Here is a 27953-nt window from a genome sequence, read left to right as displayed (position 1 = left end):
GAGAGACAAAAAGAACTTTGATTGTGTGGGCACAGCTGCTGCCTTGCCTTGTTTTAACCTCTCCTGCAAGATATCCTTGCCTTATCCATTGGCAAGCAGTAATAACACCTTTTCCTTCATAGCTTCCAGGTTCTCAGCTAGTATGCTCAGATTCAAGCATCTCTGTAGCCAAACTTTAAAATATTATTTACTTGTTCTAAATATATAAAAATAATCTTTAAAATATTCAATCATCTTTATACTTTATCACTTCTTGCACCTGTTTGCATACATGCAGAGAGATAAGAGTAATGGAACATGGAAAGATATAGTAGCTGTGTAACAAGAATACAAGTGATTGTTTTCAAAAAAAAAATGTTCTGTTGTCAGGGCCAGACCAACCTAGACAACTTAGAATAATCCAGTCAAAATTCAGTTCTTTATTTGTTCATGCCAAATAGACAGAATCTTGCCAGAGTAAATCTTTACTACTCTTTCTCTCTAACGGATATATCCTGGGAGATTTTAGGGAATGGATGTTCTAACTCTCTTCCTCTGTCTCCTATCCAGCTGTGGCTATGTTGTCTCTTGTCTCAACCTTGGAATATGTCCCCTTCTTCCTGGGAAACTGCCACAACACTGATAGTCCCTCACACCACCTCCCCCTTTGTAGGCACCACCCATCATACCCATAGAACACATGCTAATTATTAAAGACTGCTTTAAATAGAAAAAAAATATTTTAAATTCACTTTAACACTTGTACAGGTGGAGGAAAGGGCAAATCAGTAGGGTGGAGTTTATTATTTGGAAGAGAATGGGAAGAAATCCCATTCTCTTGTACAGCTCAAGCTAACAATAGCTATTCAGAAAGGACTGGAATGGTAAAGAAACAGAAGTGCATAAGGTTTTAAAATAAATTGATCAGACTTCATATTCAGATCTGTGTTGACCATGAATTCTAAAATATGGCCAACTCTATTTATATTTGTTTGTGTTACTACAGGTCGTCCTTTTCTTACAACCAGCCGTTTGAAGTTATGACACTGAAAAAAGTGACTTATGACTGTTTTTTATGACTGTTGCAGCATCCCCATGGTCACGTGATCAAAATTCATACACTTGGTAACTGGCATGTATTTATAACAGTTGCAATGTCCCTGGGCCTTGTGATCACCTTTTGTAATCTTCTGACAAGCAAAATCAATGAAGAAGCCAGAGTCACTTAACAACCATGTTACCGTCTTAACAATTGCACTGGTTCACTTAACAACTGTGGCAAGAAATGTTGTAAAATGGGGCAAAACTCACTTAACAATGTCTCGCTTAGCAACGGATATCTTAGGCTCAGTTGTGGTCTTAAGTTGAAGACTATCTGTATTAAGTTTACAGAACTGCACATTCAAAATACATTTACATTTCTCTAACTATGCTGAGAAATTTAGGTTGCAATTTTGCAGTTTCTGCAATGGCAACCTCAGGCTCATAGCAAACGTTGAGTTCCCTCCCAAAATTAAAGAAAGGGATCTGACCTTGAAGGTTTAAAAGTTCCCTGTGTCATTGCTTAACTGAAAAGAGGTATTTTCTGATGTGAGACGTTCTAATATTGAAAAGAGGAAAAAGGAAGCACTGGCAAAGGTGGGGCAGCAGAGTAGTCGGGTGATATGTGTACCCTGCCCATTGTTCTTTTTGTAAGTTTAATCTTAAAAGCCATCCATAATAGCATAATAGCAATTGTCTGCTGTAAGCCTCCCTGGGAATATTGTGCACACTGCAATAGTCAAGGAAAAATGAAACTGAGACATGAATAATTGTTACCAAATCCGACTGAATCAGGAAGAGTCATAGGAGGGCACCAAGTAATTATAAAATAACATTCCTCCAATGCTAACTTACTCCAGTATTAACATTCCATAACTGTTCTTTATTCTGTAATAATGCTTTCTCTTTCCCAGTAGAAATAAGTGCTTCATAAATGATGACTGCAAGTTAAAAAGCATCTCTTCCACAGGTCAAGTTAGAGCAAGGAATATGAACCTATTTCGGTGCTCAAAATATTGAACAGTGTTTAACCAAATATTTGTTCGTAAAAATCTGTTCCATCCCTGATCGTGAAGACGTAAGTAAAATGTTTTACACTTTGGAGAGTGAATCCTTTTTAAAATGGCTTTTTCTTTGGTCACCATTCAGAATTTATAAAGGCACATCTGCCTGGAATTTAAATATGGAGACCAGAAGTATATTTTGCTATTGGAAAAACACCGGACACATTTCATTTTCTGACAAGACCATCTTGGGGATTGGTGAGGACACAAGGTTATCCTTCTCCAAAGTTATTTGACATCTAGGTCTCCCCTTCCATAATATTTTGACATGGGTTAATTGCCAACTTCACCTATTAAGAGAATTATAACAAGGATTGTACAACTTTCTTCTTAAAGATTAAGTACCATCTCAGTTTATTTGGATTCTAAAGTCATCAGTGACTGCGTTTAAAATTACCTGATTTGACCCAATAAAAATATTGCCTCAGAATTATCCCAGGAAGAAAACTGAATGCCAAGCAGCTGAGGAAATGCAATGCAAAACATAGTTGTTTGTTAGTTTCAATGAGTAAATGATTAAAATCCGACACAACAAAATTAAGTTATTGTCAATGAGCGGAGTTTTTCTCCTGATACTTCAGGCTCATAATTAGTTTTGAAATATCCAGGTTAATTCACCCATTCAGGTCTTTCCAAGTATTGATACCTTAGTCACACTGAAAACTGGCCAATATGAAATAGTTTGGATTGAAATGGCTATTGTGGCTGTCTTTGAAAAGAGATTTTGCTGCTCTCCAACAACTGCTCTAAACATGTGTAATTCACTGAATACTTACATCCCAGTAAATATCAGTCGGATCATCTGCAGTGGATATAATTTTAGATCAGTACCTGGATCAGTAAATATGCCATCTAACAAAGAAGAGTTACAATTTGTAAGTATTTTTATGATATCTTCGGACTGGATTGCAAACTAAAATTATCAAAAAAAAAATCAAAACATTTTCGTTTGTCTTTTTAATTATTTCCAGCCAAACAGAATTTTGTTAAGAATTCTCTTTTGTTAAAAGAATCATTTATGTCTGTCGATCTCTCTGGTTTAGATCTTAAATCAAACTTTCTAAAAGCAGAGTGAATTTTGTGTGGTAGGAGAAGCAAACAAAAGGAACACAAAACTGAAAATGAGATAGTTTCAGCCAAAGGTCTCAGAGACAAAATAATAATAATCCTCCAATGGGATATGCGGGTCGTAGTGGTTCAAAAGGTTGCCAACACTAAACTTTTAGCTTCCTTCTTTCCATCATGTGACTCAAAATGATGCTATTTTTAAGAGGTTGGAAAGAACCTGCATGCCATCCCTATCTTATTCATACCTCTAATCAGCCAATCCGCAAAGTAATACATAATCCCTAAATTACACTTTACCCAGGATCCAGCATAATCCATGGCATATGTAGCAACCCCATGTACAAGGAAAGCTTCACAGAGTAAAATAAAATCCTTCCTTGATTGAATGAAAAAGGAGGGCTGGAGGTGACAACAGAGAAAATGAAACTTCATTTCCCTGAAGTGGTTGACATCAGGCTCAGACATAATACGGTTTCTCTGATTTCAGTTTAGCATTACGTACAAACCTAGCCATTGTGGTTAATAAACCTATAACATATCGCTAAATGTAATGTATAAAAAGGACCATTATGACATTTAACAAATCACAGTTTAAGTAATCATGGTGGAAAACAGTGTTTGAACACTTAATATGTAGGGTACAAAATATTCTCAGGCTATACACTTCCATGCAATAGAATGGGACTTTATTGAATATTAATTGATTTGTCTGTATTTATTCACAATTCTTTTTTTTTTTTTTTAGCAAAGTAATCGAAGACAAGAGAAGACTTTGGCCAGTCAAAATACTTGTAAAATTGTTTATTTTAAATTAGAGAAAAAAGTGGTATTTGATCAGTTGGTAGATTTTGAACCAAGGAGATTAAGGAAGGAACGGAACATAAAATTACCTCAAAAATTGATTTTTTTTAATTTACCACCTATAGCAAAACTTACCGGTGTTGAGAAATTGTAGCCACAATTTACCAAGTATACTCTAATCAAATTGCCATTGGTTAGCTATGTCTTATTTGACACTACCTTTCTCTATTTTGAGTCATTTATGATTGCCTATGATTTGGAATCATTAGTACCCAATTCATGTGTATGCTTTTTTTGCATGCATGGTTATTTCTGTTAAGACTCTGAATTGAATCTTTATTTACATTAAAGTAATTATTACAATTATTTTGTAAATTATTTACAAAAAACCTTATAAGAACTAGATTTTTTTATTTCATTGGGTACCTTTTTTGCTAATAGATGCAAAGTATTCAACTGACACAACCTAGCTACCTATAATTTTGATATACAATATTATAACATGAAAGACTTTCATCCCCTGAATGTCAACAGAACTTACTTCCAACTAAGGTTACATAGGATTGCTGCCCTAATTTGCATTCATTTAGATTGGTTGAACATGTTAAAGTCCAATTTTACAGTGAACTCTAAGTCTGAACTTTAATTCATTTCTACTATTTTTGCAAACAATAGAAAAGTGTAAAATCTGATTAAATCCAGAGCTTGGGAAATGTTTAATAGTTTTAGACTGTACTGTATTATCAAATAAAATAGGTCTTGTTTTGGTTGCCCTGTGCTTGTCTTTCTTGCACCCTTCTAAGTTCTCCTTGAGAAGGATTGATTGCAAGGGTTACGGTACTGGATAGTAACAAAGGGGTTTTGCTTGTTATTTTAAAGAAAAATATGCACCTTCTATGGAAAAATCTATCCAACATTTTTGCTTTTGCTGGTAAAGGTAATTAACTGATGAGCACTGAAACATATTCTTCAATTTGTCTGTAAGCACTGCCCCATAACAAAATAAGCAGCACTTTGACATACCTTGACGTACAAAATATTAAAAAGTGCACAGGTATTTGAAATTGTGTTTTATTCTTGACACATCATATTTATGCTTTGAGCCCACCCACTTGCCTCTTCCCTCACCCACATGTGTCCCAAGCATATTTCACAACATACATGTGTAGCTCTTGACCTTATGATCTCATTCAGTTTGAATATTTTATATAGAACCCACTGGTTGCAAACTGTGGATCTGAAGGCTATTTTCAGAAAGAGCTATTTGAAAACCTTCTTGATTTAATTAATTTTTGTTTTTTTAAAAAAATGAGAGTATAATCCAAACAAAAATTTAATTCCCCAGTTTAAGTAATGCTTAAATCTCCCCCCTTGTGTCAATATGTTCAATAAATTGTATAACCATTCCCCAAAATGTGGTACTTGCACTGGAGCTTTAAAAAGTAATGAAAAAAAATAATAAAATTTATAAAATGCTATAAATAGTGTCATATATGAAGATATTTTTCTATTTCACCGCTGAAGATATATTCATCTGGCCACAATAATACTATTACCATACTATTTATTGTATATGAATCATTATACTATTTAAGAAATTTGCCATTTTAAAACAAATAACTTACCATTAGTGCCTACATTAAACCCTGAAGTTATATTATTATCCATGTGGCACTCAGACATTTGGAGTGTGACACAGTCCTCTGACCACAATTCTAATCTACTAAAATCAATAGTTTTTGGTCAGAGTGAGTGAAAAATTGCTTTGCTAGTGTGCTTCATGATGTGGTGTATCTCCAGGACTGAAGTATCATCCTTATAGCCATTAAACTCCATGGTGCTTACTTCTAAATAGGTATGGATGTGAATACAGCAAAAGGAAGGGGACATATGGCCTTACACTAGCAAGCTACAATAATTATCTTCAGAAAACAATAGAACTGATTCTTCCCCTCTTTTCATATACAACAATACAACTGAATATCAGAACCACACTTCTGTCAAGTATTTATCTAATAGGTCCTTGAACAAGTTACAGATTCTTTAAAATGATTCTAAAGTAGGATTCATAATAAACAGTTGAAGGAATGTCGTAGAGATGAATGCCGTAAAATCATACACCACACCATACATTGACAAGTTTTCTACAGATGTTTAATCATTAGCATTCAAACATAGATAACTTTATTATACTACATGTATATTTTATTTAATATCAGATAATGTTAAATGTATAATAGTTTAGTTACTCAATCTTCTAAAGGTCTTGTGTATTTGAATAGCTTCTTAGCATATGAGAGAAACTGAGTTATAATCAGGTTTTTTCTCAGCCCACTTTTCTGCATAACTTTTAGCCAGGTGTGCCACTGGTCTAAGTATTCTGTAGAATACCATTAAGTAAGCTCAAACTTATCACAACATATTTCTTTTTGGTGCTTCTCAGACAGAATTTGTCTTGGTGGTGATACTCCAGATAAAAGTGAAACATGGGAAATGTGAGACTGCCTGTTCTCAGCTTCTTCAAACTGTTATGTTATGGGATTGAATAGATTTGCTATGAGTTACAGTACACATGAAGAAATTACAGTACACATCAAGAAGTTTGATCATATGCAGGTCCCAGACAACTAATTCTCATTCATTGTAAATAACTCCCAGACTTTGAGCCACTGATATATAAATGGAAGTGGAAGCAAGGCCTTCCTCAAGTCAAGGAGCAAAATTTCCAAATCCAGTGAAATTATTTTGGTACCTGATGCAGACAATGCTGTAAGTCGTTCTGTCTTTCTGCTGCAGTTAAAGAGCAATCATAACAAATTAATTTTTTGTCAATTTTCTTTCTTTTTCTGATCCTTTATCAAATGTGCTTCCTGGTTGCTGATGGTAGTGTAGCCCATAATGCAGGGAAGAGGGAGGGAGGAAGGGAGGGAGAGAGAGAGGGAGGGAGGGAGGGAGGGGGAGAGAGAGAGAGAGAGAGAGAGAAGGAAAGAGAGAGAAAGAGAGAGTTTTCAATTAGCCTGTGAATTGACTCAAGGATATATATCATTCCTGCCTTTAACAGTTCCCTAACTTGGTTTAAATTTAGTCTATACTTGGTCTAAACTTTCCTAGGAATACTTTTGTAAAACTATCTTGTAATCTTCCCAACCCCACCTCCAGTACTGCTCTTCTGTAAGGATAAGTGCCAAGGAAAATATCAGGTTGAAACTTTAGGGCATAATCATCTTAAAGAAAAAAGCAAGCATAACTGTGGAAAAAAATGAAACATATGGTTATAGGTGGTTTTTTTTAAAAAAAAAAAAAGTTCCAATCTGTATTAATTATTCTATGGGGATAACAGGGTTGAAACTATTCCCAGTTCTGACTAACACCAGCACATCACAGCAAGTCTGAGAGATTCCTGACATTTGCCAGAGCTGTTGGCTTGTTTTGTTTGCAAGAGTGGATCTGGTTCTGGAGAACTCCCCCCCCCCTTTCTGTTTGCCATAGTTATAGGTTCAAGTTTCTTTATTCTGCCTAAACTGGAAGTGAGTTAACAGACTAAATGAAAGCTAAATGGTCAAAAAGAAGAACTTACCGGAGCAACTTTTAAGAAAGAGACAGGCTATCTAAGAATTGTTTTCCCCTTCCAGCGTCATCACAACCCCCAGCATCCCTTCCTGTCCCAGTTCCTGTTTATTTGACAACCCAATCCATTGATCAGAAAACCTGCAGAAAACCATCCTTGCCTTCCGGGAAGAATGGAGGTGGGGAGGGGGCAGGGGATTTGTACTTTAATTGCTGTGTAACTAATGAAAGGGATGGAGTGTGTTTGGAAAGATGGAGTGGGACATCTTGCTCAAATGGATTATAGCATATATTTTTTTCAGAAAAAAAAGGAGGCAAGCAAGAACTAGTTCGGAATTTAGTAAAATCCTTTTTGAGGAATTTCTGTCTGGGGAAAAACTCCTCAGTAAATACTGATATTCATAATCACTAATATTCATTCATACTAATTTAGTATTTAATGGTTCTTAATACTGTTACAAATCTCTGTCACCCAAGCCTTTACTTTCAGATCCTTCGGCACCCTGGACTTAGCTTGATTCGTTGTTCATTTGACCCAACAAACAGGCCACTTGGTTGATCACCTATCCTTGGCCCCAAAATTGCTTTGGCCACGCTTACATCTGGTTAGTATTTGGATGGGAGACCAAGGGGAAATGCCAGGATTGTAAATTGGAAAAAGCATCCTGAATGAAGGAAATGGCAAACTAATTTTGGATTGCATCAAGCAAACAATGGGCACATGAAATCACCAGCTGGTGACCGGTCTGGACTCAAGGAAAGTTTACTAAGACAGGAGTGTCTGCAGGGAGGGGTCAAAAAAGTCAAGATGATGCTATGGAAGCTCCATGTGGTTTTTGTGAGCATCACACCATTGTGGGCGTCATCCTGATTTTTTTTTTTTTTTTAACCCTACCTGCCAACATCTCTGCAGAGGGAAATTTAGGCATCAGTTGAGCTGCTGGCCTGGAGAAGCTTTTCTTATCTGGTGTGAGGAAGCCACTTGGTGAAAGTGAGGCCACCTTCCTGAGACAAGGTGTCCATCTCTTGAGTTTGGCAGGGCTCATAAAATGTGCATCGATTATTCCAAGAGCCATTCGTTATCGCCCAGAATGCTTACTGCAGCAATGGGAAAGGTTAAAAAGGACAGTGACCTGCTGCCTGCCTGACACAAAGTCATTAGGTAAACGAGGTGTTCATACAGGTTAGGATGAAGGTCAGTCGGATTTTAAGGGAAGGCGGGGGATGAGGGTCTGCCTTGAGCTTGGGGAGAGGGAGAGACAAGCGCAACAAAGGCAAACCCAGCCCACCCTCCCAAATTAAAATCTCCCTCCGGTCCTCGGGAAGAAACGCAGCCTTATTCTGGCATCTGTCCGCCCCGCTGTTTGGATGCTCGGAAAAGAGGTCCGGTGCTCCGGGGCGGGCTCCTGGGCGCGGGGACGGGAGGCTTGGCGTCCCTAAGCCCTCTTTCCTCGTTTTTCCCAAATAAAGAGGCAAAACTTGAAGAATCGCCTCGTCGCCACCGATAATAATCCGTAAGATCAAGAGGAAAAGATGGGGAGAGCGATACTTATTTATGTACATATTTTCCCCACTCTAATGACAGAAATTAATCCTCTTATGGCTAAAAGATAAAGTCCCAAGCATGTCTTTGATGTTGAACGGCATCATTTGTGGCCAGCCTGCCAGCCGATTAAGGAGTAATTGTTAAATGCTTCGTGTTTTCAAGGGAGGGAAATGAGGAAGGAGTTTCCTCTCTGCTCCAAAACTGAGCACGGGATAAAATTTGGAGCGGCGGCTTTTTTTTTTTTTTTTCCATTGGCCTTCGTTTGATTCATTGGGTCTGTCGCCTCTGTCACTGTTTAGTTTATTTTCACAGGAGAGCTGTTCTCCAGCCTCCCCGCTCCCGCCATTCAGCACGCCGTAAAGTTTTAAAAGGAAAAAGAGGGAGTTTGTGACCATCACCGTCCCACTTCCCAGGGACGGAAAAATCTATTTTTTTTTTCCTTTGTCGCCAATATAAAAAAGGGGGGAGGGGGAAACACACCTAAAGCAAGCTCCACCCGATATTAACGGCTCCTTTTCCGGGGCTTCATTTGACTCAGTTCTCAATTTTTTAGATTCCTGGGGAGTTTTTGGATGCCACTGAGCAGTGAGGAAACCATCTGTGGGGAACAGCCCCCTGGAACCCGAACCTTTTCCCCTTTCCTATTCTCAAACACCTGCTTAATTTCCTTAGGAAGGAAGGAAGGAAGGAAGGAAGGAAGGAAGGAAGGAAGGAAGGAAGGAAGGAAGGAAGGAAGGAAGGAAGGAAGGTAGGAAGGAATGGGGGGAAACCTGAGTATTGTTCGGTGAAGAGAGTCGGTGGAATAAATTTAAATCCACACAGTTGGGTTTTTTTGTTTGTTTGTTTGTTTTTGCGAATTCCTGAAAGGAAAAAAAAAAGAACAAAACATCGCATTACGCATATATCATCTGGGAATACGTAGGATCGATAGTTATGGTGGGGTCAAGTATAGCTTCGGACTCTCAGGCATTTTGGCCTGGGGAGATGTTGTGGGGCTAAATATGCTAAGAAAAGGGACCCAAAGTCACCAACAACTCAATGAAAAATGCCTTCCTCCCCCCTTCACCGCCACTTTCCTACGCGTCCGCCTCGCCTCGCCTCGCCTGGCCTCTCTCTTTAGGCGGAAGACCCGCCGTTTTTCCGCGCGGATCGGCATGCAAGGCGCGCTCGCCTCCAAGTCAGCCCGGGGCAGCTGGGGAGCCCGGGGCAGGCGCATCCTCCGGAAAGCCTGCGGGCGTTTGGAGAGGGCTTGCGCGGAGCCAAGGGAGCTTTTTCCGAGTCTCCGTAGGGTATCCGCAACTCGGTGGCCGACGGGTCGTGGAGACCTGGGCGCTTTGGTTCCGCACAGCAGAGCCGTCGAGCTCAGCGACATCCGAAGGCGCTCTGTCTGCCGGCGCGGCCGTTTTCGTGTGTTTGGAAGGCGGTTCGGGTCTCCCCGCGCAATTCAAGGGGATTCAAGTGGCCGAATCGGGCACGCAGCGCCAGGTCTGCCGCAGCCCCTTTTGTGCCGCAGGCGGCGGGTTTAAGGCTCCTGCGGCGGGACTAAGTTGGCTTAGAGGCCCAAAGCGACGTCCGACTGTCTGGATTTCCACCGGGAAGGCGAAGCGAAGCGAGGTGAGGCGACGGCTTCCTTCGGGCAAGCCGGGAAGAAAAGCGGGACGTTAGGAAAACTGTTGGCACGACCTTCTACTTCTGCTGGGATAAAAGCCCGGCGTCCTTCGAGGACTTTGCCAGGGTTTCTCAGCTTTTTCTCCTGGAAGAAGGAAGGCAAGCTTGTGGCGGGCAGTTAGAAGAAAAGTAGGAGATTGTATGTAAATGAGGAACTCCGAAATGTATTACAATCCGGCTGTAATAAACCTGACAGTTTTGACAGTATTGACAACATATGTTGGAACACCGCACTTTTCAGACACTTAAACCGATGGCAGCAATAATAAAAAAAAAAAGATTCGACTACACTATTTCAAATAATCGGCATTGACGTTTTGAGCCATCATTTTTATACCTCCAATCGATTCCTCCCTCTCTTCTTCTCTCTCCCCGCCCCCCCCCACCCCCCGGTGACCGGTCAGTTTTAAGTAAAAACCTATCGTAATTATTTACGCTATTGCCAATGACGACCTAATAACTGTTTTCAATTAATTACGGCAGAGCTTAGCCTCGGCAGGGCCGTCACCAAAAGGCCTTTTTGCAAGTAGCACAAAATCAGCAGGATTACTTTCTCCGTGCAGGGCATCGAGGGGGAGATTCATTAAAAAGAAAATGAAAAGTGCAGTCAGGCGACCCGAGTGCTGGAGAGAGAAAGAGCTGGACAGGGCCGGACACTAAGCGTATCTCTCCCTGTATCTCTCTCTCTCTCTCTCTCCCTCTCACTCTCATTCTCTGTCTTCTCTCCCCTTTTTAAATTTTTTCTCCCTTTTTTTTTCTCTACATAAACTGGCCGGGTATTTCTGAAACCAAGTTTCCGGAGCCAACTTGCTTTTCCCGAACTGAAATTGGCCGGCCCAGTTCAGATATTTCGTCTCCCCCAAATGGGGCTTCCTTTGGGATGGGCCTTGGGCAGGGTTGCCAAAGGAGTCTATAGGAGACGGAATCCGGCACGATCCTCCACTCCTTTGACGCGCGAGCCTAGGTGGCTCTTTTCCGAAGGGAAACCCATGGAATGGAACAGATTTTCCTGCCCAGAAAATATGCAAAACTAGCTGAGATCCATTAGATCCAAGGGAGAAAAGGCATCCTAATATTGTCCAGTCCTTTGGGGCAGACAGTTTGGGAGCGCTAGGATGTCGTCGGGTTCAAAGAAATCTAAGTGTTCCCTGACACCGAACCGCTTTTTAAAATGAACCAAGCAGCCCTTCTGCCGTATTAGTTTGTCCTGGGCTCCTTTTGCGTTTGAGAAATGGTTCTTCTTCCTTTCCGCTCCAAGGGCCGGACTTCGGAAAACGAAATTGCGCTGGGATCCTCCAGATCCTCCAGACCTAGCATACAAAGGGCGGGCGTCCCCCTCCCCGCCCCCCCCCGTGCCCTCAACCCGAGGAGAAGCAAAGCGGGGAGGAAGGGGTGACGGATGGGGGTCACCTTAAACGCCACAAGGTCCGGCGCTGCCTGGAAGTTAAACGGGTAACAGGGACGGGATTTAGTGAGTGCATTTTTTGGGCGTCGGGAAAAAAAAAAAAAAAATCCTACGATGGATTTTGGAACGTTAGAAATTAACGTTAAGCCACATAAGAGGATGGTGGTGATGGTGATGATGATGACGACGACCATGATGATGAAGATGATATAACAGACAGTATCCAAGGGCAGAGAAGAGGGAGGGAGGGAGGGGGAGGGGAAGGGGAAGGGAAGGAAAAGAAAAAAAAAGCCGCGAAAGGCTGTTTCCAATCTTCTGACATTCTGCGGTTAGTGAAGTCTTGGTTTGGAACCAAGCGGAGCATCAGCACCTTCCAAAACGACTTCCAGTTGTGTAGCCGTTTACCAGTACAAAGAAGATGGGGGGGGGGGGAAAGCAGCCGTCTTGAGGCGCTGGGGTGAAGCTGAAAGTTTGCTGAAACGGTTGGAGTCCCGCCAGATAGCGCTAGAGGGCTGTTTATTGAATCGCTTCTCCCGTTCGGTGGGATCTTTACAGAAGAAACAGGAGAGATAAAGAAGTAAAAGGAGGGAGGAACGAGGGCAGCCAACTCCACAAGTGCCATGTTAATTCCTAGAAGTGTTTGGGAAGTATAATAGAGGGCTGTAAGTGAATAAAGAAACTGGAGTTCGTGTTGATTTTGAAACAGAAAAGGAAGTGAGGGAAGAAAAAGGGAAGGGAAAGAAAGGGTCCAAGAAGTAATTTAACGAGGGCCCTCCTAAACCAGCTTTCAAAGGGCTCCAGAACCCTGGAAGAGAGGTCAGGAAGAGTTCACCTGATGAGTAAGGCTTGACTTTTGTGGGAGGAAAAGATCTGGGAAAAATAAACCCGCAAGGTGAGGAAATGAAAGAGAAAGGAGGAAAAGGGGGGGGGGAACTACTGTTTTCTACCTGTAGCATTTCAATAGGTAGGGAACTGACTCACTGTAAAGATAATAAATATTAATATCTCCATAAAATAAGTTAAATATTTTATTCTATATTTATTTGCCTGAGCAGAATGATCTTTGATTATCTGCAGTGGAGGATGCTGAGGGGGCAACGGGGAGGGGGGAGGGGGAAAGAGAAAAACTAACTACCAGAATTTAATTTCTTCCTTTGCAGAAATCTGAGGGAAAGCATCAAGCCCAATCTAGTCCAGAAACAAAAATATGTGAATTTCAATATATATTGAATATAAGTGGGCTAGGTTTTGTCCATGGCATCTCTAAGCATCCCTAGTTCTTGGGTCCATGTTAGAGCTAGAATTTGGAGAGAAAGAAAAAGAAACAAACACAAATAAGAAGCTACTGCAGCATCCTGATTATACTGAAAATTCCTTCCATATTCAGAAAAAAAAAACCTAGGAGGTGCCTAAACTTTTAAACAATCCCTGCCTTTGATCTGATTTGTTCCTTGTCAAGATCTATTTTTAGCCACGTTTCAAAATAAATTATATAAATATAGCCATAATTTCTATGAAAAACAAGGGCATTTCTTCAAATGTTATTTGCTTAACCCAAAAGCAAAAGGAGGGGAACAAAAATCCCTTCATTCTGGTGAACAAACACTGAATAAAGTTACAAACAAGATTACGCCTGAAGTTATTTGTCCTTTTAGTGAGGTGGGGATCTGCTAAGAGATGTAAAAACAGCTAAGAGGATTTAAGCCACGCGAATTTAATAAACTTGATTAGTTGCATATACTTTTACACTGTTAGAAATCCTAAATTGATGGTACTAGAGAGCACTTATTAGATTGTTTCAATAGCAGTAAAAAACAGTATTTATGGATTTTTATTAATATCTCATCCCAGCTTATTTTTTTCAAATCCTTTTCTATTTACAGGATACTTCACAGAGAGCAAATCTGAAATTTTAAAAAATGCATATATACTTTCAGAATCGATCATGTTACCTCTTGGGCGAGTCACATTTGCAAGAGAGAGCATGTTTGCAAAAATAATAAAAAGACATCCAAATGGTCAAGATGTTATTATCCTTTGCAACGTCAGGTTGTTCAAAATACACTTTGATTTTCCTCCAAGAAAGAAGAAGCTGGTTGGGAAGTTTGAAGAGATGCTGGGTCTCAGTATCTATATTTGCTCTTGAAAATATAGATACTGAGCACACTTGAAAAAAGCAAATTGGAAAGGATCTTTAGCCTACTGACTGTCTCTGTATTGTTTTTCTTGAAATGGATCTTTTGCCCTTAATGAATCCCAACACAGTTGGACAGCTCCTTCCCGGACACTGAGAACCCTCACCCCAAACTGACCCCAATTTGACACCACAAGATGAAATTTTACCGCCTGTTAAAACCATTTCCAGAAGAAAGAAAGAAAGAAAGAAAGAAAGAAAGAAAGAAAGAAAGAAAGAAAGAAAGAAAGAAAGAAAGAAAGAAAGAAAGAGGCAAACTGGGTTTTGGTGTTGGGGAAAGAACTGACTGTTGACAAGGATACATTTCTACACAGGATTTCTAATTCGATGATGGTGATGATAATGATGATGACGGACATTACTTGGGATTTTAAAAAAATATGTTTGCATTTTGCAACAAGATCAGTTATCTTAAAATTTATTATAGCTGCAGTTCCAGGAGAAAGTCCCACTGAAAACTGAAGGCCTGATTTCTGAAGAAACTTGCTTTGAAATGCAGTAAGAATTCACAGCTTCAAGACAAATATTATATCCATCCTGCCACAATCTCCTCCAAATGTAACTATTTTTTCCCCTTTTAAAGTTTGATTCAGAATTCCAAAAACAATTACTTATATGGCTGGTTCTCAGATACCTACCTGAAGATTTTTAACAAACATGTGATAGAAATATTTTTTTAGATTGTTCATAAAAAAGCACGAAAGAAATCCTTTTTTGCTTTGTTTTACATTTGTCACAGGAAAGAATGAAAGACTTTGTAATCTTTTGTTGTTGTTGTTGTTTCCTCTTTGTTTTAACATTCTTCAGGGTAACTTCAAATCTCCCAGGAAACTAAAAATATATATCCTGCTATTTTAAAAGAATTGAAATATAACAGGAATGATTCATTTAAGGAGGGGAGAAGCTGAAATGAAAGCAGCTTTACTGGAACCAGCAAATATCTCTTCCTGATAACTTTTTAGATTTTTTTAAAGGTTTCTAATATACAAGATCTTTTTGCAATAATATTCATTTACTGAACTCAATACATTCAGCCTTAGTAGAGGAAAATTCTTCATGGAGCTGCATTTAAAAAAACAGGGGGGGGGGAAATGGCGGCAAAACCGTTCCCATTTCTACCTAAACCGATCTAAACTGAGATAAATATAGCCCTGGTCGGGTATGGGTTTTTTTTTCCCTTCTGTTTTTAATAGAAAACAGTTTTTAAAAACTGTGTTCTTAATGAGGAAGTGGGTTGACGACATTGCAACAATGTGATTCCCGAGGAATTTAGGAAAATGGCAATTTCGGAAACAGGCGAGGAGAAGGGGGGGGAAGAGAGAGAGAGAGACCTCACAAAGTCCATTCCTGACCAAAGTAGATCTCTTTTTAAAGCAATCCCTTAGAAAGGTTCAGCTGCAAAAGTAGGAAAGGATTTGCATAACCCACTGCTCGCTCTATAGGTCTCCGGGCACCCAAAGGATTAGCCAAGTATTCATTACCAAGAAGGTCTCGAAGCGCGTTGCCGATTTCTACGACAGAGAAGAAAATGCGGTAGGACGACTCACCCACCCCCTTCGCCCCCGAATAAGTCCCCCCCCTTTTTTTTTCTTTTTTCTTAAAAGGAACCGGTTTAAACGCAACTTGAAAAGAAAGCGGACGTACTGAGGGCGGTTTTACTCACCTTTCTGCCCAGAGCCGGGCGAATCAGCCACAGAGGGTAGCGGCTGCTTCGGAGAATCGCTTTAATCTTGGAAGGGGTCTTCTAGAAGAAAAGAAAAGCGGGGAAGGGAGAAGCGGAGAAGGGAGAAGCAAAAGCAGACACCCCCCTTTTTTTTCTCTCTTCCCACCCCCACCCCCCCCCTTCGGCGCTTCAAACGAGCGCGCAGGTCAGGCTTAAAAGTCTCGGCAGTTCTTTTCCAGCTCTTTCGCCTGCCCGTTCGGGGGGCTGAGCTCAAGCTGCGCTGCTTGCCAAGCTAAGCGCTCCCGGGAAGCGAAGCCGTTGCCCCAGTGGCGTTCCTCAGCCTCTCCCTCCCTCTCTCTCTCTCTCTCTCTCTGCTCTATCTTTTTTTTATAAGCGAGGGCTGATATCCCGCAGACAGCGTTGTTATGATGGCTCATTTAATCAAACTGTTTAATTGCTCCGGTAATCACTATCATCATCGCAGGTACTCAATCATTCATCATTTTGGAGAGCTTCGTTGACCTCGGGAGCTGGCTCCCTAGCCCAGGAAAGACTGGCTGCGTTTTTAGAGTCCTCCCTCCCGTCCCTTCGGCAGATTTCGCTTTTCCTCCTTAACTTCCCCCCCCACACACACACACACCCGTGACCTGCCCTTAAGAACGGTCCTCTCCAGTCCCTCTCCTACACTCTCTTTTTCTCGCCGGAATCCAGTCTAAATGCGGGGCTGCCGTCGCCGCCGCGGCACGTATGTACGAGGACGTAACATTCACAAGTAGATTCATAATCATTGATAAGTCCCACTATTACCAGGACAGTCTGGTTTAGATTTTATGTGTGGGGAGAGAGAGAGAGCAGGAGGGAGGGAGAGAGAGAGTGCAAAACTGCAGCGATCAATAGTTTGACCATTGCTCCTCCCCCTTAACTTGAAGCATTCCCCCATGATTGATGATCTCGGGTAGCTTTAGTAATTGACTGCTCTGAGGTAAGGCATGTTTCAGTTCCAGCAAAGTGATTGGAGGAGACTGCACACGCACGCACGCACACACACACACACTCGCACACACACACCCCTCACCAAAATTAACGCGGTAGGTAGAGCTTGTGAGTGCCTGTGGGGGGGGGGGGAAGCGGGAGAGACGGGCCGCGAAAGTCTGCTGGGTGTGTTTTCAAAAGTTCACTTGGTCTTAGGAACCAGAGGGCACCCTCGCACTAGTTCTGCAGAGTAACCGCTGCAGCTAGTGTAATGGTACCTATAATAATAGCTGTGACTTTACGTTGTTTTGAACAGAGAATATTAATAACACCCCCCCCTCCCCAGTTAAGGAATACGAATTCTACAAAAGAACAAGCAAAGCAAGCTCAGGAAGGCATCAGAAGGACGGGTTAGTCCCAGTTATCAAAAGTGCATTAAAATGTATATATTACAATTTGGAATAAAAGGCAGAAAAAGAGGGGAATTGTTGCCTTCGCTTTGTAACGCCCAAGCAGCGACTAAACCCAGCCTAAAAGGATGCCTTTTCCTTTCTCCTCCACCCCCCTCTCTCCTCTCATTCCTCTGCGAAGACCCCCGCCTCGTACAGCGGCGATGAGGGAACCGAGCACAGAGTAAAGGGTGCGAAGCTTGGAGTGCTCTCCTCCGGGAAAATTATCCTGAGGAACATCAACCGCGAAAGGTAGCGAGTTTACACCGAGAAGGAAACGCGCGGCGCAGGCAGCTCTTTGAATGCACTCTACTGACAAGGATGGCGGACTTTGTTAAGGCAGGCTAGGAGTTTCCGCTGGCAAAACAACTTTGCCCGCACCTCTTTCCAAACATTCGCCACTGCCCCGAGTTCCTTCGGCTCGTCTCCAGGACGCTGAACCCTCGCGGGGCTGTGAGTTACCCTCCGAAGAAGAGAGAAACAAACACCAGGCGAAGAGATGGCTAAGCAGCACGGCCAGGCAAACGAGGACCTCGAAGGGTAAAAAAAAAAATAAAAAAAAATCTCTCCATTAAAAAAAAAAAAGCAACAGATCTAGGCTTCTAGGATACTTCCCCCCCCCCTTTCGGGCTGTTTGCAGTTCCCACGCACGCACGCACCCGGCAGCCCATCTCTCTCTCCCCCCCCCTCTTTTTGCTCCCTCTCCCGCTTCTTCTCTTTCTCCTTCGTTTTCTTCTTCCTCCTCCCGAGACTCCCTCTGTATCCTTCCACTTTTCCGCGCCTATCCGGAAAGGCGACCCGGCTTGGTTGAGATTTCTGAACGCGGTGCATCGCGCCCCCCGCCTCCCCACCCCGGGTGGCGTGGAAACAGCCCTGATTGCACACTCTGCATATCGCAGACTGTAAGCGCGAGCTGGGCTCGCCCGTTTTCGCCCGCGCTCTCTTCTCCCTCTCCCTTGTATGTGTGTCTCTCTTGTAGGACTGGCTATGGCCACCACTACTTCCGGGTTCCGTCATTTCATTCTCCCGCCGATCAGCGCCGCAAAACTGAGCCTCTTCTATAAGCCAGCCAGCAGCCAACCTGCCAACACTTACTGACACTCACTCATCTCAGAGGGAGAGGTGAAGAGGCAAAATACCTACCGGGAGGGGGGGGGAAAGCAACGCGCGCGCACACACACACTCACACAAGCACGCACATACACACGCACACAAAAAGAACGGAGGAAGTCCACGTTTTGCAAACTATTCCATTTTTCTTCGCATCCTACCCCACCCTCCCCCCTCCCGGTAGTTATTTTTTTTTTTTAAAGAACCTATAGCTTTCCTACAAGCAAACCCCAAACGCGGACTTACTGAGAAAGAATCCGAGGTTAAAAGATTCCTCTTTTCTTCTTCTTCTTCTTCATCATCATCATCAGCCATCATTCATTCACTACCTTGACATTCCATGGCTTTGATTGACAGCTGGAGTGGCAAAAAGCCATGAGACACGACAGTTTGGTTACATGTGGGTTGCTGACGGGCCGATCGTAACCTTCAGTGTGGGGCTTGACGACTTTTATGTTTATTTTTTTTAAAAAAATTACCATCATATTTTTTTTCACGTAAAAGAAGAAAAAAAGGAAAGGCACAGAAAAGGGAAATAAAGAAGAGCACGCGGGGAAAACAGACAAACTCTCTACGTGGTTTATTTTTCCCTACTTTTTATTGTTTATAACGATTGTCTTTATGAATATTTACGCTTATTGGAGAACTCTATAAGTGGGTCGGAGAAACAAGGGAAAAGGGATTTTTCTTCTTCCTTTCCTTCTTCTTCAGTCACTTTGTTGGTGGTGTTACTGGACTGGGATATTAAATATAGGACACATCCCGGAGTTTATTGGAGCGCAGACTGATGGCGCAAAGGGTAGGTTTAAATCTCCAACACTTACCTTACGTATAAATCCTTTCTTAGGAGGGGCCTGTCGGATTTGTTCTTCCCTGTTGCTGCTGCTCATGGCGGCCACTATTTAGAGAAACAAAACAAATAGCAGCAAAAATTATTCACCAGTTTTGTGTGTGCGTGTGCCTCTATGTCTCTCTTTCTTTCCCTCTCTCTACGTGCGTGTGTGTGTGTGTGTGTGTGTGTGTGTGTGTGTGTGTGTCTCCCTCTGTGTGTGTGTGTGTGTGTGTGTGTGCGTGCGTGTGCAATTGTTCCACGCTTCTTTCCTCTGTAGCTTTTCCCCCAACAGCGCGATTTCCCTGCTCCTCTCTAACTGCTCAGTGGCGCGCGGTTTACAGGGGGGAAGGTTTGCCTGCTGCTGCTGCTGCTGCTGCCGCCGCCGCTGCCGCCGCCGCCGCCGCTTCTGCTGTGGCTGTTGCTGCCGCTGCCTGGGAAATACAGCTACATTTGCTGCTTAGTTTGTCTCTGATTTTGACAAGGACGAGGGGGAATCGCGACTAAATAATGTTTCTGGTAACTTTCAGATTATTTGCTCCCTTTCTCTCGCGCTCTTCTTTCCCTTCTCAGCCTTGCTTACCCTTCCTACTCCGTAGCGTTAATCTGGTTACCGGTGGGGGTGTTAGTTTATCTGTGGCCCCGTTTCCTCTAATTCGTAAACGGTTTCCTCCTTCTTCCCTTTCACACTTCCCCTTCCCGTGTTTTGCCCTCGAAGCAGCTTTCCCCACAACCGGCTCACAAACACACACACATTCCTTGCCCCCTTCTTCCTTTGCCCTCCCCCCCTCCAGCTCTGTCGACTGCACTTTTTATTTTGATTTCAGTTTGTATCGCTTTTCTCTCTGTTGTGGCTGGTCTTGGTTTGTAGTTTTGCTCTGTTTTGTCTGACTTGCCTGGGTGCTTTACTCTCTTCTGACTTCTGTTGTTTTTGTTTTGTTTTTGTTTATTTCTCCCCCCCTTTCACTCCCTTTCTCTTTCTCGCTTTCCTCTTTCTCTCTTCTTCTGGCTCTATTTCTTTCCTTTTTCTGGCCCATTTTCTTTTTGACAGTACGATGAGCTGCCTCATTACGGCGGGATGGACGGAGTAGGGGTACCTGCTTCCATGTATGGAGACCCTCACGCCCCCAGGCCGATCCCCCCAGTACACCATTTGAACCACGGGCCGCCACTGCATGCCAGCCAGCATTATGGAGCCCATGCCCCGCACCCCAATGTCATGCCAGCCAGCATGGGATCGGCTGTCAATGACGCCTTGAAGCGGGACAAGGATGCAATCTATGGGTAGGTACAAAGCAAGGCAAGCCAGGCGCTGTGGCCCTTTCCTTGCAGCATATATGTATTTCGGTGTGTGTATGTATGTGCGAAAGGCCGGAGAGACCGTCTCTTTCAGGAAAGAGAGTAGAGGAATAGCCGTCCTGCACAAGGAGGGAGGCAGGCAGGCACGAGATTTTTTGGAGAGAAACCGTAGTGCTTTTTAAACAAACCCCCCTTCCTAAAATCCTCCTCGGGTTTTCTTCCTGAAATCTAGAGGGCACGTGTAATTTGTCACTATAGATCAATATTCTCTTTCGGCATTTCTGTAGGTAATAAAAACACTCTAGGTGTATAAAGTTAAAAATGACACAAATATATGGGAAACTTCAGCTAGAAATTCCACGGAGGATGCAGGGATTGACGGGCGTGTATTTTGACGCGCTGGAAGTGCGTTCAGATTTTAGTGAAAAGCTGTGTGGCTAAGCTGCTCCATTCTTCGGACAGCCCAATCTTTAAGGCAGTTACTTAAGAGCTTTTTTAAAGCATTTTTTGTCTCTCAGAAATGAAAAGAAAGCCTGGTTTCCCCAGATTCATTTACACACATGCAAATTTTATTGAAATCAGCGGGGATTGTGCTGTTTATTTATTTAGACGTTGCTCTGTGAATGCAAAATTAATCCAAATAAAATGTGGGTTAGACCTTAAAAACAAAGCCGGGTGACGGCATGGGAAGATTGTGGGAAATGTGTTCTCCTCAGCAAAGTTTTATTTAGGTGACATTTTTCTTTCCTTCTTTAAAGCATGCAAAAACAGCCCTTGCGACCCAACTAATACTAGGACGAAAGATTTAGGAAAAGGAGTTACTGTTTTAACGCACGTACCGCCTAGCTAGACCCTGACCCCCAGGCAGTATCTGGCCGGACAATGGAGGGGAATTTATTCAGTCCTCTTCTCTTTTATGACGGGGCAGTCGATATTTAATCTGGACGCCCCGGGATCCCCTTCTTTCTCCTCTCCTCTCCTTCCCAGATAGCGTGGCTCTTGTTACTTCTCATCAAAATATGAAACGACTTCATAGTTTGGATAAAAATCAACTCTTTCCGCGTTTGGTACTGCCGTGGCTTGGGGACGAGGGGTCTGCTCGTTTCCTTGCTAGGTTAAAAACTGCGGGACTCTCACAGCGGAATCTGGGGCTGGGTAATTGTGTTTGTTGGCGCACATGGGTTTTGTGGAGTTCGGTTTTGGCCCAGGATTTTTGTGGGGAGACGTCTGCATGCGTTGTGTTACTTTCTACGTTTGATTCTGTGATGTCCCTTCCTTTAGTTATGGGAAGGCTGAGGCAAGTAAACTTGCGCGTCTAGCCACGTTATGTTTCTTTTATTTTTGACCGGGGAAAGAAACTTGTTGATTAGGTTTCTCTGTTCTCCCCTTTCTCGTTTTTCTCTTAATGTCGTTCTCCCCTCCTTTTCTTTGTGTGTCATCGCCCGGCAGGCACCCGTTGTTCCCTCTGTTAGCTCTGGTCTTTGAAAAGTGCGAGCTCGCCACCTGCACTCCCCGAGAGCCTGGGGTGGCCGGCGGAGACGTCTGCTCCTCCGACTCCTTCAATGAGGACATCGCCGTCTTCGCCAAACAGGTCGAACTCTTTTTCCCTCTCAGCTTTTCCCCGCCCCTTCCCCGCACACCCTGCCCCCCTCCTTGAGCGCGCGACACCTCACGCCAAAGACCCCCCCCCTCCTTCAGAAGGCACCCCCGGGGCCCGCGCGATGAGGCCTGCTGCTCCTCAGGCCTTGGGGAAAGGAAGGGGAGGGCGGCGCTTGCTCTGAGGGAGCTTTGGAGTATCTGAGGGAAAATGTTCCGGGCAAGCTGGGTCTGGGTGCCTTTCCCTTCTGCTCAGCCACCTCTCTATCATCCCCATTTTCCTCTTCCCTTCTGTAGGCAAGAAAGATTTGCTGAGAGACCTTCTAGGATTCCCTTAGGCTCACAGGAAGGGGGCATTGTTAAAGGGGATGGGGGGGGAGGGAGAGGAGAAGGAGATGCATTCAAGAGGTGTTAGGCCCATTTCTCAGCCCTCGGTTGAAATTGCGAACTGGGTGAGAAGGAAGCTTGTGTGGGACAGGAAGAATGGTGGTGGCCCTGAGTGGCCTAAGTTTTCAACTGTCTCTTTGGCATTGCAAAGAACTTGCAACTAGTTCATGTTTTGATCTGTTACAATTAGACTGTGAGGTGGGGTGGGGTCACAGGCTCAACAAATAGGAAGGTATTTAAGGTAGCTGAAATACACACTGAATCCTACTCACTCTTTCCCCCCCTCCCCCCTCCCATGTAGGTTCGGGCAGAAAAACCACTTTTTTCTTCAAATCCAGAATTGGATAATTTGGTAAGGTTCTTCCTGTCTGTTTTTTGTTTTGACCTCTTATGCTCTGGGAGACCCCACTTGTGCTTAGCCTTGGTTAAAATAAAATAATTAATACGAAGAGGGACTTGGAGAAATGTTTGTAGAGGTGCCAAGAATCTGAAAGAAAAAGAAATTATTCTTAAGCAGGGCCTTCAAGGAACTCAAACTCTTGACATAGAAAGGGGAGGACAACAGATACTTGAGATGGGTTTAAACCCTGAGAAGCAAAAGAAAAGGAAATCTTGGCTTCAGCAAAGAGTTTGAAGTTGTTGACTGTGATTCTTTTGCTAATTTGACTAATTTTACTATTAAAAGTACTGGGAATCCACTTGGAAAAAAAGAGCTGAAGGCAGATCATTCATTTGAAGCCATTCCACCTTGCTTTCTTTGTTTTTTCTTTATTAAAAAAAACGGATGGAGTGGTGAGTGGATGTTTAGCACTTGGTTGGTTTGCAGACTTTAAAAAAACCACAGGGGATGACATCTTGGCAAACCACTTATCACTGTTTTTCTTTAAGTGTGTGTGTGTGTGTGTGTGTGCGCGCGCGCGCGCGCGCGCTTGTGTGATTTGATGTTTTTTTTTAAAAAAAAAAAATCAAGTGCTTTAGGTTAAAGTTGATGATCAAAATTGCCCAAGCGTGTCCAAAGAGCTAAAATCCTGGATAATGAGAGCGTGCCCTGACAATCCCCCACTCCTTGACTTGCCTCTTCTCTCCCTTATATGACAATTCCTCTGCTCCCTGTTTTCTTTCAGATGATACAAGCGATACAAGTCTTAAGGTTTCACCTTTTGGAATTAGAAAAGGTAAGAGCAAGGGGGCACTCCCTCTTTTCCTTTCCCTTTTTCTGCCCTGGCCTTCCTACAGCCCTTGGGGAAATTCAAAAGGACACTGTAACTGGTACAAAACACATCCTGACACTAAACCAAAAGTGCATGGCTCTTTTTCTTTTTTTCCCCTAAACCTCTCTCCCCCCCCCTCACCCTCCCAACTTCTCTATTCTTTCCTATCTCCATTCAAGTATCTGCTATGTCCTCTCCTTCTCTGTCTTGGTTCCTTCTTGCAAATTATTTAGCATGATTATAGACCCCCCTGTTTTCAACATCTTATGGATCACATGAAAAGGCTAAATTGTACAAGAAAATTATTTTATACTAAAGTTCTCTCCTTCTCGAGAGATTTCAAAATATTTATGTTGTTCTCTCACCACATCCTTTCCTTCACTTTTCTTGACTGAACTGCCTATGTTTTTATGTTTTATTTATCCAGATCTCAGTGCTTCTGGTAATATCCTTAAATCGGATTTTCTTCTATCTATAGAATAGGCTAACATTTAATAGCTGTGCATTCCCCAACTTGTTGCTCAAGCAAGTCTCTGGGGAATAATATGTGCTGTAACAATTTCTCTATTGTTTCCTTGCTTCAGCTATATGCCTCTTAATTAGAGTTACTCTTGGAATAGATCACAGTGCTTCTTTTGCAATTGTGTGTGTGTGTGGGGGGGAGATCAAGTTGCAGTCTAGAAGTTTTGTTTTCTCTCTCTTTTAAAAATGCATCTGTTTTTTTTCTCTTTTTTTACTTAAATGTTACACTCAGGTTCATGAATTGTGTGATAATTTCTGCCATCGGTACATTAGCTGTCTGAAAGGCAAAATGCCCATAGACCTAGTTATTGATGAAAGAGATGGCAGCTCCAAATCTGACCATGAAGAACTCTCAGGATCATCCACAAATTTAGCTGACCATGTAAGTCTTTTCAATAATTTGTAATGGCTCTTATCCATTTAGTAAACTCCTGGACTGTTATTAATTAAGGATTTTTCTTACCATCACCCATGTGTTGAAATTGTTTACCTATGTTACCTGTTATAGAGCTGTTTAAATCTAGGTTTCTGGTGGAAGAATATTCCTTTGTATTTTATTACCTAGAAGTTTAAGTTTTGTCTTGTAAAGTTTACAACATTGACAAATTGAAGAGTTGACAAACTGTCTAGTAAAATAGGCAATATTTTCTGCTTTATGACCCTTGCTGTTATTATTATAACAAAGAAAAAAAGAAAATTGAAATTATTCAGTTATTTAAAAATGAGATTTCCTCCATACTTTATCCAGGCAGAATTATTAGCAATTGTGTACTATTTTGAACCAAAATTATAAATAATAACACTACTTTCTCTATTGCAATATATCACTGAAATTTGCACATGTTGCCAAGTGGCTGAAGCTTTATAATAAATTTCAATAATCTTGAGATACCAATTATTTACAATATCTTTTAGAAGCTGCAAATAATTATGACTGAGTAACTACACATTAGCTGTTGGTTTTAACACTTTAGTAGTAGCTCAGTGAATTGTTTTTGTTGAATATGCACAAATATGTCTGGGAATGGCACTTTACATGAGCTGTTATGCTTTATAGAACTGCTTATGGAAACCTGTTACATACTTACGTAATAAGTTTATTTACTTTAGAAATGTATAAATAGACACATAGTGTTCAAGTGTGAATAATAGCTTATTTCTAAGAGTGTAGAGAGGAGAGTTTACATAGGCATTGTAAATAACTTCATAAAACAAGTGGTATAAACTAAAAATAGCATAGCAGGAACATTATTCTAACATGTGACGGAGGGATTACTATGCTATGTACAAGAATCTATAATAAGTTTTTAGTCTGCTGTGAAAAGTAGATACAAAATAAAGAATATTTTCTATTTCTTTTCTTTTTCTTTTTAAAATATGTTGGCAGAAAGTTAAATATTTGATTTTGTTTTATATTTGTTGACAATACTTAACAACAGAAAAAAGTACTAATTTGTTATGGACCATTTCTATCTTTAAATAAATATAATTGTTTTGTTTCTTTGGAAATCTCCAGGTCCAGATTTCATGACATTTTATAATTATTGCTATCAAAGCATATAAGCAAGGAAACACTGAATGTTCCCTCAAAGTTCTATTATATCATTTATAGGTACTAAAGTCTATGAAGCAATATCATAGTTTCAAAAATATTTATTGTTTAAATATTTGGGGCATACATAACTTTTTGGGATCATTAGACCTGAAATGGCAGACATCCTGAAAGAGCCAAATATGTATATATAAAATATTGCATATCTTCCCAGAACATTTTTAGTGTAAATTTGTTTTAAGTGGAAGTGTGGAAATGGGCTTGCTGTTGTTTATATTAAAGGAGATTACCTAAACTATACTGTTTGGGGCTTTAGCAGATGGTGAGTGCTCAAACCATTTTGAAGTGCTCTTTTATAATATCCAAATTCAACTACAGTGATAAAATGAGGTTTCACATTTTGTAATATAACCATCTTCATAGAAAATAATCTTTTCCAACCCTTCCAATAGTAAAACAGCAAATTTAAGCAAATGTTTTAGCCTATTCTAAACCTGTCAGGGTTTACCACTTTCATTGTTATAATTATTTAAAATTTATTTAAATAATAGGACATTGGGCTCTAGACATTTGGGTTCTACTATTCTTACTTTAGTTTCCTGATACTTTTTTGAAGGAACTAATAATTTGTGCAACCAGAACACCAACTGGGAAATTAATAGTTATATCACTGAGGTACATTTGGGAATTGTGCCTTATTAGATATGTATGTTAACATCACCCTAAGGATACATTTGATAAAGGTACAGATAATAATAATGTATACATACATTCATGCATACATATTAATATAAAGTGTAATACTTTATTAATAATCAGTAATAATGCATTTTACAATTTTAATGAGCATATACAAAAATCTAGAATAAACTTGTTTATTTGTGGATTTTTACCTTACACTTAAAATGGATAAACATGAGCATTTCTCCAGTTTGCTATTCAAGATTTATTTTTTGCTTGCTTTGATATGCATATTTAAATACAGCCTACGGCTAAGTCTCATTTGGTGAAGGGTGGTGCAGGTGTTATGATAAACCACTAAAGGACACAAGATGGCATGGTGTTTTCTCTGTGTTAACTCCTGACCATTGCTTTGGTCCTTCTTATAGCTGTATTTACTTTTGAAATACTGAGTGTTTCACTTGAATGGCTATGAATTTATAGCTTTAAAGATGTTTTAATTTGTTCTGGGCCAGGGACTCTTTTGTTCAAATGACAGTTTGTGAAAAATAGTTCATATTCCAATATTTTGTTTTCTGTTCATGGTTATAGATAAACTGCAATATAGTAACTATAGTAATAGTTTACTGGATCCTAATGTGTTTGTAGGTTATATACTATGATATAGATCAAACTAAGGAAATGTCAGAGAAGCTAATATTCACAATGAGATTCAGGTATGATGTGTCTCTTTGTAGCATTACATTGCTGAAAAATATAATTTAGTTTGTGATAAGAAAAGGCTTCATCTTGGCAAAAGTACTAGCTTTTATGCAAAAAGGCAGTGTCTTTCTAATATTGGTAACAATAAAATGCACACACTTAATGTTATTTTATGTACTGTTAATTACTGTTAATTCTTCTATAATAAAGTAAGAATCAATTGTCCAAGAACTTTGCTAGTCAAAAGCTAGGATACTGGTAGTCACGGAAAATTGCTATATTTGATGTATGCTGTGGCATAGTTAGTAAATATAACACTCCATAATTACAGTTTGAATTTTTAATACTCTCATATATTTTCATTGCACTCAAGTATTAGTTGTAGATGTGTAGAAATATACTATAACTGAAATAAACCAGATAAAATACTACTGTAAATATTGTTAACTTACGCTTCTTAGGAATGCAATTTATCACTGTCACATATATGCATATATATGAACTCAAGATTCCTCAAGCTTGACTTCAATTAACCAGTATTCATATAGTTTTAAATATATTTTTTAGATTCTTTAGAAGTAGTTAACAATTTTATACACACATTCATGGAAATGCTATTTCAGTGGATTTTCCGTATAACGTTGATA

At 41.1% G+C, this 27953-nt stretch overlaps 1 protein-coding gene and 1 long non-coding RNA gene across 6 annotated transcripts in view; one reads left to right on the top strand and one right to left on the bottom strand.

Annotated features, from left to right (window-relative positions):
* Positions 1-17028, bottom strand: part of LOC120309779 — a 33620-nt gene extending 16592 nt beyond the window's left edge. The window contains exon 1 of the long non-coding RNA XR_005557177.1: positions 15997-17028. This is a non-coding gene — a long non-coding RNA (uncharacterized LOC120309779). The remainder of the gene's footprint in view (positions 1-15996) is intronic.
* A 531-nt stretch (positions 17029-17559) lies between these two features.
* The window catches only part of MEIS2 (Meis homeobox 2), a 243218-nt gene continuing 232824 nt past the window's right edge, over positions 17560-27953 (top strand). Inside the window, exons 1-7 of one of the 5 annotated variants that reach the window (XM_039347327.1) lie at positions 18021-19326; positions 19637-19875; positions 20408-20640; positions 22105-22246; positions 22940-22990; positions 23763-23813; positions 24604-24753. In XM_039347327.1, coding sequence (XP_039203261.1) covers positions 19867-19875; positions 20408-20640; positions 22105-22246; positions 22940-22990; positions 23763-23813; positions 24604-24753 — 636 coding nt within the window. In that variant the 5' untranslated portion in view covers positions 18021-19326; positions 19637-19866. Of the gene's footprint in view, positions 17958-18017; positions 19327-19636; positions 19876-20407; positions 20641-22104; positions 22247-22939; positions 22991-23762; positions 23814-24603; positions 24754-27953 lie in introns of those variants that run through there. The other 4 variants (XM_039347330.1, XM_039347328.1, XM_039347326.1 and 1 more) reach the window with 4 other exon arrangements.

This window comes from Crotalus tigris, unplaced genomic scaffold (genome assembly GCF_016545835.1).
Source record: "Crotalus tigris isolate CLP2741 ecotype Arizona unplaced genomic scaffold, ASM1654583v1 scf7180000018064.1731613, whole genome shotgun sequence".
Taxonomy (NCBI): Eukaryota; Metazoa; Chordata; class Lepidosauria; order Squamata; family Viperidae; genus Crotalus; species Crotalus tigris.
This window is presented reverse-complemented; position numbering and strand designations above follow the sequence as displayed.